At 34.9% G+C, this 17,500-nt stretch overlaps 2 protein-coding genes across 2 annotated transcripts in view; one reads left to right on the top strand and one right to left on the bottom strand.

Annotated features, from left to right (window-relative positions):
- LOC106877711 (growth hormone secretagogue receptor type 1) overlaps positions 1–17,500 on the bottom strand; it is a 199,806-nt gene that overhangs the window by 33,906 nt on the left and 148,400 nt on the right. The window lies entirely within an intron of this gene.
- LOC149136537 (protein ZBED11-like) lies at positions 3,520–13,394 on the top strand. The gene is made up of 4 exons (XM_089348362.1): positions 3,520–3,634; positions 8,822–8,876; positions 10,925–11,462; positions 13,389–13,394. Exons 1-4 carry the CDS (start codon positions 3,520–3,522, stop codon positions 13,392–13,394), a joined length of 714 nt encoding a protein of 237 aa, XP_089204488.1.

Here is a 17,500-nt window from a genome sequence, read left to right as displayed (position 1 = left end):
TATAAAATCAAATAGTTTTTGTCATTCTTTCACATCCCTGAGATATAATTCTTTAAAAATACTCAAAGAAATATCGTTTTAAGTCACAGAGATAAAGAGAAAATGATGCCATTATGAAATAGAAAATTGTTGAGAGAGAAAAAATATAACAATGCAGGCGGTAGCAAATGGAATTTATGGATAACTAAGAAGCTTAAAATACTAACTGCACCTGCCAATATCTTGATTATGAGAGACGATAATCTTTTATATCTATCTATCTATCTATCTATCTATCTATCTATCTATCTAGGAATGCATGTAGTATGTGTATATGTATGTAAATATTGGTTTCAAATTTTGGCTCAAGGCCAGTAATTTTGGGGAGAAGGTAAGTCGATTACATCAACCCTTTTGCTCGATTTGTATTTATTTTATCGACCCCGAAAGGATGAAAGGCAATGTAAACTCCGGCGGCATTTGAACTCAGAGCATAAAGACGAACAAAATGCCGCAAAGCATTTTGACCGGCGTACTAACAGTTCCTCCAGCTCGTCGCCTTAATATATCTGGATATTAGTTGCAAATTTTGGAACAAGACCAGCAAGTTCGCAGGTGTGGGGGTCAGTCGATTAAATCAATCTCAGTGCTCAATTGATACCTATTTTATAACCCCGAAAGGATGAAAGGCAAAGTCAACCTCGGCGGAATGCATCTAAATATTAACCAGAAGGGTGTGAGCAACGCGTTTTATTGCATAATTCTGCAACTGTTTCATCGACAATTTACCAGAAGATTATTGCTGAAATATTATTACATATTATACGGAATAATACATGGTACCAGTATTAATTTATGAATCCTGTAAAATGCCGATTCATCAGGATTGTGTATAATTTGAATTGCTAGAGCAACAATCTTCTGGTAAAGTGTCGTTGAAACAATTGTAGTATTATGTAATAAAATGAGAAGCACACACCACTTTCTATTAATCTTTATATAAACTCTATGGATATTTACAGATACAACATCTCTAAAGCGATCCATTGTTGCTGTATGATAGTAACTGAAAGTCGATTCCTGTGGGCGGGCTTTATAGAAAAACAAACTCCAAACTTAAAATCCAAAATGGAATTGATATTTATGACGTATGTGTTTATGTATGTTGTATGATGTAAAAGTATGCATGTGTATACATATATACTTACATACATACATACCCATACATATACATATGCGCGTGTGTGTGTGTGTGTGCGTGCGTGCGCCGGGTGAGTGCAATGTACAGGCATGGCTGTGTAGTTAAGAAGTTGGTTTCAAGTTCAGTCCCACAAAGCGACACTTACGGCACGAGTCTTCTACTATATCCCCAGACCGACAATAGATTTGTGAGCGATAGAAGAAAACTAACGAGAAGCTCGTCGTATGTGTATATTTATGTTTGTATGTATGTATATGTGTCTTTGCGTTTGTACCCATACCGCTTAACAACCGGTGTTGGTGTGTTTCTATCGACGTAACTGAGCAGTTTGGCAAATAGGACTGAGAAAAGAGGTACTAGACTTGAAATAAGTAAAGAATACAGAAATAACAGAAGTAAAGAAGACGAACTGACAACAGTTTATACGTTATCTTATAGTTTGGTATTTCGTGTTTAAAAGCCCTTTGTCCAGTGAAAAGGGAGAATGGTGTCAAACATTACTTAAACTCAAAATATTCTGGAATAACAATAAGTTGATAATAACTAATGTTTATAATAAATTTATGTTGTTGACATCTTAAGAATTTAAAAACTTCGAGAAAAAGAAATAATTCTTTTGGGTAACGGTGTATCTCGAAGCAAAGAAAGCTATAAATAACGTGTAAATGTTGAGTCGAAAACCCTTTGGATAGAAACAGAAAAAAAGCAGTCTTCGATTTTTTCAAACAGGTGGGCTTTTAAACCCAATATTTACACGCTAAGGAGGCGGTGAGCTGGCAAAATCGTTACCGCGCCAAATTCGTCCGTCTTTACGTTCAGAGTTCCAATGCTGTCGTGGTTGACTTTGTCTTTCATCCTTTCGGAGTCGATAAAATAAGCATCAGTTGAATACTAAGGGTCGATTTAATCGACTTAGCCCCTTTCCCAAAACTGCTGACCTTGTGCCGAGATTTGGAGACCAACATATACACTATTATTTATAATTTGACTAAGGTAGTGAACTGGCAGAATCAGTAGAGAGTCGGACAAAAATTCTTAGAGGTGTTTCTTACGGTTTATTATATTCTGAGTTCAAATACTACTGAGGTAGACTTTGCCTTTTGAAACCGATGAAATAAATATCAGATGAGTATTGGGAGTCAATGTAACAGACTACTACCTCTTAAAAGAAAAAGATAGCGCCAAAATTTGAAACTATTATTTACAGTTTATTGCTTCGCGATTCACCATTCCTAGAAAGACTTAGTAGACTTATGATATTAATTTTGAAGTGGTGGCAGCGTCTTATACATATAAGTGCGTTCTAGATAATTAGGATAACAGCGTTTCTTCTAGAAAGATAATAAGAAACAATGGAATAGTTGTTTTGCATTGTTTGTAGATAATATACGCTATCTGATAGTGCGAATGATTAGATAAGGATACCATAATAAATTTATAATTAAGCATTTTCATAATAGTCTAGATAATATATAGCGATATTTTGAAGAAATTGGATTTTTATTTCAAGTGAGCAAGTGAGTTGTAAATTGAAGTTTTGAATTAATGACCATTAGAGTAGAGATATTAGAAGAAAATATTGATATATGCAGAAGATACAGTTTAGGCACACGTACACATAAAATAAATACATACGACGGACTTCTCATCGTTTTCGTCTAACTCTCACAAAGCTTTGATTGGTCTGGGGCTATAGCAGAAGACACGTGCCCTAGGTGTTGCAGTGTGGAACTGAACTCGAAACCAACTTCTGAACCAACCAGCCACGCCTGCACCTTACGTACACACAATATTATTTAACACATTTAAGTATAGTCTAAGGCCGCGGTTTCCAATCTTTTTTCCAATCTTTTTAACACCATGAACCAGTTTCATGCAAGACAATTTTTCCTAGAGGATTAGTACGATGTAATTTACCAAGTTTTTTTAGTAAGTTTGTAGTATTTTTGGATTATTTACATAGGCCGCTAGGGTTGTGGAATCCTTATACTTAGGGTTTGAAAAGGAATTCAGATGGGCCCTACATTTCCTTTTGAAATCTATCGTACTAGAGGATTGATACGATTGTAATTTACCAAGTTTTTTGAGTAAGTTTGTAGTATTGTTAGATTGTTACCTTGCTTAACGTTTGTTAAGTGATTTTTGTAAAACACCTCCTTTTTCTGCTTGAGGCAGTCTTTTGTTAACGTTTTCCCCCTTGTGTAAAAGAGAAGATATTGTTATATTAAAAAAAAAGCCAAGGATAAATCACCAATTAAAATCAAATCCAGTAATGAACCTGGTACAAGTTCAGGGGAAAATTATAAAAATGGAGAAAACAGCATAGAGCTAAAAAAAACATGCCCTCAGACAAGGAATTTATTCATGGGAAAAAAGCTGGGAATTTTGCGGCAGTGGCCGGTGTTTCAAGAAAGAAAATTAACTGCGGAAGCGACGAGCTTGACAAATACAAAGGTATGATGAAAAGGGAGGAGAACGAAACAGTGATTATTCCTCCCAGCGAAACCACTCAACCAAACATGAATTATACTGCAGTAGTGACGACTAACAAGTCATTATTGCAGAAATTAAAAGAAGTGCCCAATGCGGCAAACATAATGAACTTTGAAGGGAGAAACGTGCCATAAAATATTACGATCTATAAAATAGACAGACCGAACTATAATATTTTGATAAACCGATTTAAAGACGACAAGGGCCCTCTGAGGAAAGATTTTTCCCCACAAATGTTTGAGGGCCTAGTCAACAAAACCTCGCAAGCTCTGGACGAAAGACCAAAGGAATGAGATGGTTGTGCTGCCCCATCTCCAACTGTAAGTACAACCATTATGGATACGCTTAATGTAGGATGTTTAAATGTACGCGGCTTGAGGTCAGAGTGGAAACAAGGCCGTTTCCTTAATGATCTCAGGACGCATAGAATGGATATTGTAGTTGCCACAGAGTCCAGACTGAGCAGTCAACGAGTTTTTTCCCCCCTCCTAAACGGCTACGAGAAATTTATTTCTCCATGCCTACAAGAAGCAGGGAGAGGTGTCGCGGTGCTGCTCAGAAAAAAATCTGGATTTACAGACTATCTTCATCGACCCGGAAGGTAGGTTGGTCGTCCTTGACGTGACACTAAGCAGCAGTAAGGTCTTCAGGCTGGTAGCTGTCTACGCTCCCCAGGGAGCTGGACAGACGGACTTTTTTTCGAAGCCTGAAGAAGTTCCTAGGGACGTCTCACACCATAGTAATGTTAGATGACTTTAACGTAATCTGCGATGCACACGTAGATTATGTTGGATCGTATACTGATAGGAGGGGAAACCCATGCCTCAATAATCTGCTCAGCCGGTTTCAGCTGGCAGACAGGTACAGACTAGATGTCCCAGACGCTCCATTGTGGACATGAACTAATAGCGATGAGTCATCTAGATCTTATTTAGATAGTATTCTAATTCGGGGAATAGACAAAAACCAAGTTTGTCGGCCACAATTTCACTATGTTAGCTACAGTGATCACAAATTTGTGACCTGTAGGTTGGACCCAGCTACTGGAAACTCAATAAGTGACTTTTGGCTCATGAGGAATACAGGAGTCGGATTAGACAGTTCGTGTTGAGAGCATTGTGTGGTGCCATTATTAACATAAACGGTGGTATGCTCTCAAAAGAACCATAAAATTTGAGTCTATTAAGTATAGCAAAGTGCTAGTGGCTAAGAAAAATAGAGTAGAAAGGGCTTTAGATAGGGCCCTAGATGAAATACTGAAATCTGGCTTCGCGCCCCGAGTTTTAGCTGCGAGAATGGCGCTTAACCATTACCTACAATTTTGAGCCCTTTTTGTTTCTGTATTTTTAACCTCAAAATTTAGCCCTCACTATATTTAGAATTTTGACCCGAACATCTTTTATCCTATAATTTCTATCTTATAATCTATATGTATAAGTGATTTTTAGACGATTTAGGCAGTTTGCCATTTTAATATTGACGTTTTTATTCCTATATTTACCAATCTCTCATTCGTTTTGCATCTCTCATATTTTTCAAGCATAACTCCTAACAGGTAATTTTTATTTATATGTAATTTTATATGTATTTTTATATATTTTATATAACTTCTATATCTTTCTGTATCTTTGGTTTTATATTCTTTATACCCTTGGAGAATTTTGTACCTGTACATGGATGAATTAATGCTGATGTGTATAAACATATATGCTTCAACTACTTTGGTTGAATGATTTCATTTATGTGTTCGGTAATCTGTTTGACTGCCTAAACTTCGCATTTTCAATTTTCTCTACCCTATATTTTTTCGCCTTACACTCCGTAAACAGCCCATATATTTTAAAATATATTTAAAATATATTTGATAATATATATATATATATATATATATATATATATATATATATATATACGGTTTAGATTTAGACTCAAAAATTGAATATGGTACTTATGTTTAGGCACCAGAATATAGTATGGTATGGTATTATACAAAAACCATTCCAAAAACTAGATGATCAAAAAATCAAAATAAGCAACACGGATTTTAAAGATGATTGTAGTACGCACGTTTCATGCTACTCCATTTATTTAAGTAATGCGAGCATTACATAAAATGCAATATGTAGAGCAATCTTCAGCTGCACGAAAATGCAGAAAATTACAGTACAATAGACATATTATAATTGTGGCAACATTTCAGAAAAATGCAGAAGAAGCCTGATAGACTTGGCTATGTCAAGATGGATTTTTATGTATTCTTCCTCCAACTTGGATTTGAAATGAAACGTGCGTACTGCAATCATCTTTAAAATCGGTGTTGCTTATTTTGATTATATATATATATATATATATATATATATATATATATATATATATATATATATATATACATACATACACACACAAGGTGGCCCAAAAGTAGGTTTATAGTTATTCAACTATCTCTTTCGTACTTATATATAATACATAAACAGATTAGATCTTAATTATAAAAAAAATATGAACCATTATTCTATACTAATTTAGTTAATTGTAAGATAGAAATTTAAATGTAATAAAATGTTTTAAAGGGAATTTTAAGTACATACGTGATAACTGTAAACCTACTTTTGGACCACCCTGTATATATATATATATATATATATATATATATATATATATATACACAATACACACACACACACACACACACACACACACACACACATACATACATACATACATGCAGGAGTAGCTGTGTGGTAAGTAGCTTGCTCACCAACTACATGGTTCCGGGTTCATTCCCATTGCGTGGCACCTTGGGCAAGTGTCTTCGACTTTAGCCTCGGGCCGACCAAAGCCTTGTGAGTGGATTTGGTAGACGGAAACTGAAAGAAGCCCGTCGTATATATGTATTTATGTGTGTGTGTGTGTGTGTGTATGTTTGTGTGTCTGTGTTTGTCCCCCTAGCATTGCTTGACAACAGATGCTGGTGTGTTTATGTCCCCGTAACCTAGCGGTTCGGCAAAAGAGACCGATAGAATAAGTACTAGGCTTACAAAGAATAAGTCCCGGGGTCGATTTGCTCGACTAAAGGCGGTGCTCCAGCATGGCCGCAGTCAAATGACTGAAGCAAGTAAAAGTGTAAAAGAGAATATATATATATTTATATATATATATATATATATATATATATATATATATATATATATATATGAAATTAAAAATGACAAAGGAATGTTATGAAGAAAATTTATTTAACTTTAGAAAATTCAAATATCACAATAAGCTGTTTCGAAACTTAAATCATATAAAGATCATTTATATGATAATATTTAATAATAAATACATTACTTACATATCTGCATTGTTTTAAAAGATTTTTCGCATTAATGCAGGCATGTAATTTATTTATTATTAATATAATGATATAAATTTTCTTTATTACATGGTTTAATTTACGAGACAATTTTCTCTTGATATTTGAATTTTCTTATAGCTAAAGAAATTTTCATCACAATATTTCTCGATTATTTATGACTTTATACACTACTTATTGTTTTGACTTTTATTGTACTACATATTCTACATGTTTTGTAGAATCATACATTAAGGAGCATTTATTTTTATGACTACTACCGGATTACTTGAATCCATATATTGTGACTTAAATTTCCCTATATATATATATATATATATATATTAATTTAAGTCATAATACATGAATTCAACTTTATACATACATACATACATACATACATACATACATACATACATACATACATACATACATACATAATGCAGAAACACTCTGCAGATTGTGATGGTCAACAAAATAAAATAACACTTTAAAATTTATTCTTTCTCTGCGGTTTGGTACCAAATGATTATCGACCCCGTACAGGTTGGCAATCCGGCGTTTGGGAAGCCCTGGTTTAAGGTATATCGTGGAAATGTTGATGAATAGTACCAGAGATATGTTTGCCATAGTATTAGTGTAATACTACGATGACTCTCTTCACACTATAAATTTGATGTGCTACTGTTATTATTGTAGATATATCGCTTTCCTTCATTCGCTTCTGGGTTTTTTCTCTCTTACTCACCGCAGTTGACATGCGTTTTATGTTTCTATCCTGCAGTAATCATGTCTGCCATGGGCTAGATCTATCTACTCTTCCGCAGCTTTCGCTGCAACTACTATTTTTCTTCTGGCCATGGTTACCATACTGAGTTGGTAGCATAGCTCATTCTAGCTATGGAGGATATAGCTTTCTTCCAAGCGCGGTGTATTTATTTTATCCTATTTTAAAATATTTTTAGCTTCATGATAAATTTCGTTCCATGTTTCTCTTTTAATTATTTTTATGCAGTTGATTTTTTTAGTTTCCTTAAGGATTTATGTGTGCTGCTTGTATGAGGAAAGCTTTGTTGAAAATTAAAGGATTTATAACATGAGGGAAAGGTGTATATAGACAAATACGTACACACATACACATGAACCAAAGAACCATATTGTCAAAACTCGTAAGTGAGTATTACTTGAGGGTATATAACAAACTTTAGTCAATTGTTTTAGGGTTGTAGTCACGAATAAACATCTTGATTTTTGTGCTTGTTATTCGCATGGTTTTGTGTATCTACTCAAGTATACACACAAACACACACACACATACAGACATGCGCACACACACACAGCTATCTGATTTCACATTTACATCTGCCTCAGGCCAGTTCAGCACTCTGGACCAGCTTGCCAACACTTGCATTCGAAAGTTGAACCAACTGAACCAGTTTTTACTCTCCTGGTTTCTTTCAACTCTTAGTCAAATCCTAAAACATCGTCTTCTCACACAAAGACCGAATCATCCTTTAGCCTAGCGCTGCCAACAACAGCCTAGTACCACCACCCTCCTTTATTCAGCCGAACTTTTCTTCACTCTTACCTACTTCTCTGGACACTACTTACTGTAGCATATCTCTGGGGTGGCTATGAGCATTAGAATAGGCCATTGCTATGTCAGTCTATGATCTTTTCATAATTCCCCCGATCCCCCACCCGGAGATATACGGTCGTTACATTGACGGACGCATCAGTACCAATGCACACTCTTACAAAATATTCAATATCTTTTTGTGTTTCTTCAACTCATTTCACTCACTTTTCAGAATTCACCTCCTTTATTTCTAAAACCCCAGTGAACTTTCTCGACAGAGCTACTCCGTAAGTCATTTCAAAATGTGGTGGTAGGAGGAGACACAAACAGAAGTTTTCAATTTATTGTTACCCACAATCCTAGAGACCACATCTTATGTTTGGTGAATACATTCCAGTTCTATGACAATCATCAAATCTAAGAAAAATAAGGTGGGTCACAAATTATTGACTTCAAATATTTTGGCAGAACGCCAGCAACTTCAGGCATGGAGAAAGTACATTACATTGATACCAGTGCTCAACTGGTAATTATTTTATCAATCGCGAAGAATGAAAGGCAAAGTCGACTCCGCATTTGAACTCAGAACGTAAAGTCTGAAGAAATGCAGCTAAGCATTTTGTCCAGTGCGATAACGATTCTGTTAGATTGCCGCCTTAGAGTCAAGAATTATTAATAGCCGAAGACAATCGCCAAATCTTCAATGCCTTTTCACATAGAAGAAATAATGTAGGCCACAAGATGTTAAGACCTTAATAGTAAGACGTGTGAATTGATTGACCAGGATAAAACGAAATCTGTTAAAAGAACAGTTCAATGTAATGAACATCTTGATATATGTGTATATCTTCATTTGTACATATAGATAAATACACACACACGCACGCACACACGCACGCACACACGCACGCACGCACGCACACACGCACACAAACACACAAACACGCGCGCGCGCGCAGGCACGCACGCACACAAACACACATACACACACATATGCACAAAGACACAGACATAAGAACACGCACACATTTTTTTTTTTTAATTTCATGAATTAATAACTATGAATTATATAAAAAAATATTACAAAATGCAAATTAACACAGAAGTAAGTTTTTTAGTTAAAAGATCTTTAGCTTTTCGAATACACGTGTTATATGCTAATCTGCATAGAAGTAATTTTTTTCAGTAGCAGTATTCACTATTTGCAGTATAATTTCGGATTCAGAATCCTTATGAAATATTTATTTTTTTGCCTTTCGTAGATGATAACTATCTTCCTATTTTTGAAAAAAAAATAGGGAATATTTTGAATTATCCATGTGCAAGAATATCTAGATACTTCATATATATATATATATATATATATATATATATATATATATATATATATATATATATATATACATTATACACACACACTCACACACACACACACATATATATATATATACATACATACATACATACATACATACATAAATACATACATACGTACATAATACATGTATATATAATATATAAATGTGTGTGTGTGTGTGTGTGTGTGTGTGTGTGTGTGTGTGTGTGTGTGTGTGTAAATTAATATAAACAGCTAGGTGCAATGTGATATCATAAAGGAAAGATACGACCATTGCTCAATATGACTAAGAGTGTCAAGACATTGCTAGAAATAAGAGCTAAAATGCTCTTAATATTGCAGGGAAAGTACAAAAATCTATACATATATGCTCACACACACACAAAAGCACAAACACATTTACACACACATATATATATATGTATATATATATATGTGTGTGCGTGTGTGTGTGTGTGTGTGTGTGTGTGTGTGTGTGTGTGTGTGTGTGTGTGTGTGTGTGTGTGTGTGTGTAAACTGGCATGCGAAAAAGATTTTGAAATTCTGACACAAGGCCTGTAATTTCAGGATTGGCTTAGTACAGTGATTCCCAACGTGATCCCTGGAGCCCACCGGTGGTCCCCAGAGACTTTCTAGTGGACCACAGAGAATTCGTAGCCATAAAAAAATTGAAGCCATCTCAGATCTACACAATATTGTTCGATAATAAAGACACTGTTAGTTAATAATAATTTATATGAAGACAGAATAATAATAAGAAAACAAAATTCAATAATTATTCCATAAGAATCAATAATATATAATATATAATCAATTATATATTACAATCAAGAATTACATAATTTAAAATTTACAATCACAACGGTTCCATAATAAATTTGATATTTTTAATAGAGCACTACACAATATTGTTTTATAATAGATTTGATACTTTTAATTTATAGAAATAAAGTATTTATTATTTTTATTTTTTTAAAGATCAGTTGTATTAATATCTGAACCAACTGCTAAAAAGGCAAAACTGAGGAACTACAAAGAAGATTTTATCATGTTTGGTTTTGTATCTGTAGACTCAAAACCTATGTGTCTTGTATGCGATGCCATCATGACAAATCATTCCATGAAGAAAGTTAAGCTGGAACAGCACCAGAAATTAAGGCATCCATCATCTGTTAGTAAAGGTAGAGAATATTTTGAGAATGAAAAGAAAATGCAGCCAATAAAACTACTCGACTTTGTAAAAAATATAAATACGGAAAAAGCAAAGACACTCAAACCAAGTTATTTGGTTTCTGATGTTATTGCCAAGGTTGCAGCACCTCACATTTATGATGAGAAACTTGTCAAGTCTGCTATGATAGCTTGTGCAAATGAGGTTCTGGGAAAAAATGCTGCATCTACTCTGAGTACAATTCTACTTTCAAATAACACAATTACAAGAAGACAGGATGAAATGTCTAATTTTGTTGAGGAGAAGATTGTGGAAATTCTCCAAGGGACAAGTTTTTCTATTCAGGTTAATGAATGTAGAAGCAAGCATCATTTCTTTTCCTACCACATGGATGGTGGAATCTGCATTTTCAGCTGTTGTAGATATTTTAAGTAGAAAAAGAAATGAATTAGATGTCAACATCAGAGGAACTATCAGACTAAGACTAAATGAGTGTAGAAGCAAGCATCATTTCTTTTCCTACCACATGGATGGTGGAATCTGCATTTTCAGCTGTTGTAGATATTTTAAGTAGAAAAAGAAATGAATTAGATGTCAACATCAGAGGAACTATCAGACTAAGACTAAATGAGTTCATTAAAACTGATTACGATATCTTGTGTCAGAAACACTAGCTGAATGGACTAAAAATGAACGACTTTATGAAAAATGATTTTGATGTGTTGTGTTTATCTTTGTTTACTAAAATAAATTTTAAATGTTATCTTTTGTTTGCTAAAATAAATTTTAAAGTGTAAATAGACTATTTTGCCTCTTAAGTATTTTAGTGTGAAAATAGGACAGCATAAAGTAAAAATACAAGTGGTACCCAGAAATGTTTCCAAGTAAAAAATGGTCTCTGGGCTGAAAAAGGTTGTGAACCACTGGCCTAGTAGATTACGTTAACCCGAGTACCTGGAGCAATCTGGAAAGAGTGAAAGACAAAGTTGACCTCGGCGAGATATGAACTTAGCTGGAAGAAATGCTGCTAAGCATTTTCCCGGTCCACTAACGAGTCAGCTAAAATTTATACACGTTAGTAAGAAATCTTCTCACTATAACATATATATATATATATATATATATATATATATATATATATATATATATATATATACCGGAGTAAGCACATAGATGTGAAAAAGAGTACTCAAATACCAGAGGTAGAGTAATATGCTGAATTTAAAAGCATCAGAAATATTACAAAAACTGTTACTCAGAGTTTCAAGTATATACATAATATATGTATTATGTGCATGTATATATATGTGAGATAATAGTTTCAGTATTAATAGCGAAACTATTAAAACTGAAAGTATTATCTCATATCACAATACTGAAATAGTGTAAGAGATAAGAGATTGCTTCGGGCTCACATTAGGTAAGAAGTTGATAATCTTTTTGTCTCATGACACTGCTTGGACCCTAAGTAAGGCATGTCTAATATTTGAATGAAATTGGTCAGGTAGTTCTCGAGTTTTAGTAATGCAGACATACAGACAAACACACATTCTAAGGTATATATATGTGTGTGGGAGAGAGAGAGAGCTATTGTTATCTAGAAGACCTAAAGAGTGGCAGGTAACGCTAAGTACGTGCTATGGGCAGAACGTAGTTAAACTCTTGGTTCGATATTGATACCATTGGAACTTACATACCATGTACAGGAAACTTTTTTGCCACTTCTATACACCACTTTCCTCGAATAATGGAACTGCAACTACAATATCTTCATATAGTTTATATCTTATTTCTACTTTCATTCTCTTATTTCCCTCTATATTCCCTGTCTCCTCTTTTTCCATAATAATTCCTTATTTCGAAATATTTACCTCAAGGTTACTTCTCTTAGAGTTGCCATTAACGATCTAGAAATGCACTTAAGTGTCTACCAGAAGGCGCCACTGAGCTGTTACCATAAATGAGAATTTGTTTTCTCCACGTTAAACTGCTGTGAAATTGCCTTCAGAAGTTAAAATATATTACAAATATCTTTGAACAAGCCTAAAGTTTTTACATACATACATACATGCATGCATACATACATACATACATGCATGCATGCATGCATACATACATACATACATACATACATACATACATACATACATTTTTCTTTTACTTCTTGAGTAACTACTAATTAATTTTGAAGACTTGATCGTTTATATAATTAAATTACCACCTCTCTCACATTGTATCTTTTCATTCTAGATATACTCTATATTTTTGCAGTTTTAAAACAGCTTAATTCTATACAAAGTATCATACCGTTTAACTAGAATACTGAGATCTTTGCACGTCACTTTTTACAAAATACCCACGGGATTTATGAGATCAAATTTCAGTACATTCTTTTAAGTATTGAATGAAATTTCTAGTATCCCAAAGAATACAAAAATACACATTTAGAATTCATGAGTAAAGAATAATGTATTGATAGCAGAAGATTAATGTCAACAGAATATGGGACTGCCAATTGTACATATACACAATTACTTCGCTCATCAATGAAACAATATTGTGTTTCACCTTCTTTAGACTTGGACAACTCGTAATTAAAACCCTCAGATGGTCACCCATTCTTGACCGTCACTGATTATCGCGTCTTCAAGTCCTAAAACGGGAACAAACTATGACAGGTTTCCAAAAGATTAGATTGCTTCTTCAGAACCATGAAAATCTTCAAGCCTGAACAGTCACCGACTCACTACAAAGCCCAACTGTGACCTGTTATGAAATATTGCTTCTCAATCTGTGACGGTGATGCTGTTGCACATGCGGACATCCTAGAATGAATCGAAAATAAAGTCATCCAACTAATTGGTAGCGACTCACTCATCAACAAACTTAAACTTGTGTCCCACAGATGCGTTGTTTTTTCACTATTCTATCACTACTACAACGACGTCTATATTTCAGAGCTAGCTAACTGCATGATACGTCTACCCAAGTCTACCCAGACATGTCAATCTGGTCGTCTCTCGTCACCTATACTTTGCCTTTACTTCCAGCTCCACACCGGCGACTATACCCAATATTTCGTCCCTAGAATGTCAACCTTCTGGTATTTCCTTCTTATCTACATTTTGTTTTCTAAAAACGTCTTTTCAAGAGATATTCAAACTGATGATTGATTATATCAATCCCACCGGTCTCTAGTGGCCTATATTGCTCATCGATACAGAACTTTGTTCCGACTAAACTATAATAAAATATATTTTTAAAACAAAATACAGAAATAAATCAATATTTATGAACAGAAGATGGCAAATTCTGTCATAAATCTAGTTAAATAGGATAACCTTGTGATTTCTGTTACTATTTCGATGGGTATAAGAAATAGTTTTATCTAAGACCTGGCAGCAAACTTGATTTTGACAGAAGCAGCTAATCTACATGGTAGCTATATTAACTTGACCAAAGCTGAAGTCTAATTTTGGTAACCAAACATTCATGCCCTCCAGATTTTTCCCATTAAAAGCTTTTTGGCGTGAAATTCCATAATAAAACACCAAAGATTAGAAATATAGATATGAAATAAGTTCATGTTAGTATTTATTCATAGATGCGCATACTCTCACAACGCACATACACACATACACGCACGTATGCGTGTGAATGTTGTCTGTGTGTGTGTGGGTAGGTGAGAGTGTTGTGTGTGTGTGTGTGTGTGTGTGTGTGTGTGTGTGTGTGAGAGAGAGAGTCTTGTATGTGCGTGTGTGTGTATATGAATGTGTGCGTTGTATTTTTGCTGAGTAACAGTTAAACACAAATAACTGTCTCTTTCATCAAAATTCTTTTCTCTTCTTTCCGTTCAGTAACACAGTTCTCTTTTCATTCATTCATTTATTCTTTCTATCTTTCTTTCTTTCTTTCTTTCTTTCCTTCTTTTCGTTCTTCCATTCTTTCTTCCTTTCTTACTTTATTCCTCCTTTTCTTTCTTTCAATGCCTATGAATAAAAAATTCCACAACAGAAATACTATTGACCGTGTCCTGAGATATGATTAATTTCGTGACATGAGAATATTACAATCAGCTTACCAAAATAGGTAAATACGGGAACAACGTAATTCGGAAACGGTATCCTCAGAAAGTCAACTTTGAACCTTTACTGTCCGTATCTCCACATAATTATTAATTCATCTGAATTAATTGATATCGATGAAAAACTTTGTAATATCAATTATGCATACGTTCTTTTACGTACTCTTGGCTAATTTTATGTATTTGATAACATCTCAACCTACATATAAAAATCTCACGCCAACATTAAACCCTCAACCAGCCAAGCTGACCAGGATGCTAAGTTGAGCAGCAACCAGTAGTAACAGAGTAGAGTATGCAATTAATCGCCAGGATTAATTGTAAGAAAGATAGAATACGCTATCTGCGTCACCCGAATTGATAAAATGGTCGTGTTACAGCTATAGTTGCCCAACTCATTTGGTTTTCACCTATGTTGATGAGAATTCTGATACCCAGAATCCAAAAGGAAGTTAGATGAGTGAAAGTTGAATTGCTGTCTACAATCAATGCGTTCAACCATAGCAATGAACTGAGCAGGTGCAACATTTGCTTGCCTCATACTGAAACAATAGTAGTGACTCTACCACAATTATCAAATTTACAGTCAACAACTATGTTACCACAGATTTATTTACCACCAGCCCTAGTTAGTGATCCAGTCACGGTAGTCTTTGATTTAGATATTAATAAGGTAGTTAAAATTATAAACCTGTCTCTCAATGTTTGGTATTTGGATGACGACAATGTCGGTGGATCACCTACTATCGTTGTTGTTTGTTTGACCCAAGTCGTCCAAGCACTATCCAAAGTTGATTCGGAAATAAATCCACAGAAGTCTTAACGGGCTCTCAATGCTTTTTCTTCTGTAGCTTCAATGGAAACGTGAATGTCTTGGGTGTGGTATTTCTCTAGATGTTTTTGACGGATGAAGCATTAGCATACTGTCGTTGAAGAAACTATTTTAATTGAGAATTACACACCACGAAGTTGACTGGTTACTATTGTGACGCCTAACAACAATTTATATACAAACACTTGTTGTTGTTGTTGTTGGCACTCCGTCGCTTACAACGTCGAGGGTTCCAGTCGATCCGATCAACGGAACAGCCTGCTCGGGAAATTAACGTGCAAGTGGCTGAGCAATCCACAGACACGTGTACCCTTAACGTAGTTCTCGGGGGTATTCAGCGTGACACAGTGTGACAAGGCTGGCCTTTTAATATACAGGTACAACAGAAACAGGAAGAAAGAGTGACAGAAAGTTGTGGTGGATGAGTACAGCAGGGTTCGCCACCATCCCCTGCTGGAGCCTCGTGGAGCTTTAGGTGTTTTCGCTCAATAAACACTCACAACGCTCGGTCTGGGAATCGAAACCGCGATCCTATGACCGCGAGTCCGCTGTCCTAACCACTGGGCCATTGCGCCTCCTCATACAAACACTACAGGACAGGAAAATCAGTTAATAACAATTTTTCTCCAAAAGTTTCCTTATAAAAGGGTTCTGAGCTGAAATAACAGTTACAACTATCATTGTTTGGCTTTAAAAGAAATATTAAAAACATTTATTTATATGAAAATATGAAAATTATACTTAATCTGTTTTAAACACACACACGTATACATATACATATATATGTATAGACATACAGACATACACGTATATATCTGTATAAATATACAGAGAGAGAGAGAGAGAGAGAGAGAGAGAGAAAGAGAGAGGGGGAAGAATAATGTCAGAAATTAATATCTATCTATCTATCTGTCTGTCTGTGTGCGTGTGTGTATTTTTAAGACCGTATAGAACGGTTTGTGTGAAATGGTTTCCTTTAAGGAAAACTCCCCGTTTCTATGCACTCTATTAACCAGTGTTCGTAGGAGTGCTGACTGAGGGTAACCATTCGGATTTCTGAATATCCTTTACTGTTTTAAACACACACATACATACACACATACATATACACGCACATACATGCACACACACACACGTATAGATATATAGACATACATGTATATATTTGTTATTTCATTATTGCCCACAAGGGGCTAAACATAGAGTGGACAAACAAGGACAGACAAAGGAATTAAGTCGATTACATCGACCCCAGTGCGTAACTGGTACGTAATTTATCAACCCCGAAATGATGAAAAGCAAAGTCGACCTCGGCGGAATTTGAACTCAGAACATAACTGCAGACGAAATACTGCTAAGCATTTCGCCTGGCGTGCTAACGTTTCTACCAGCTCGCCGCCTATTATATATTATATATTTGTATACATATACATATACAGAGAGAGAGAGAGAGAGAGAGAGAGAGAG

Source organism: Octopus bimaculoides, chromosome 3 (genome assembly GCF_046866305.1).
Source record: "Octopus bimaculoides isolate indiv1 chromosome 3, ASM4686630v1, whole genome shotgun sequence".
Taxonomy (NCBI): domain Eukaryota; kingdom Metazoa; phylum Mollusca; class Cephalopoda; order Octopoda; family Octopodidae; genus Octopus; species Octopus bimaculoides.
Note: the sequence above shows the minus strand (reverse complement) of the source record. Positions and strands in the feature narration are given on the sequence as shown.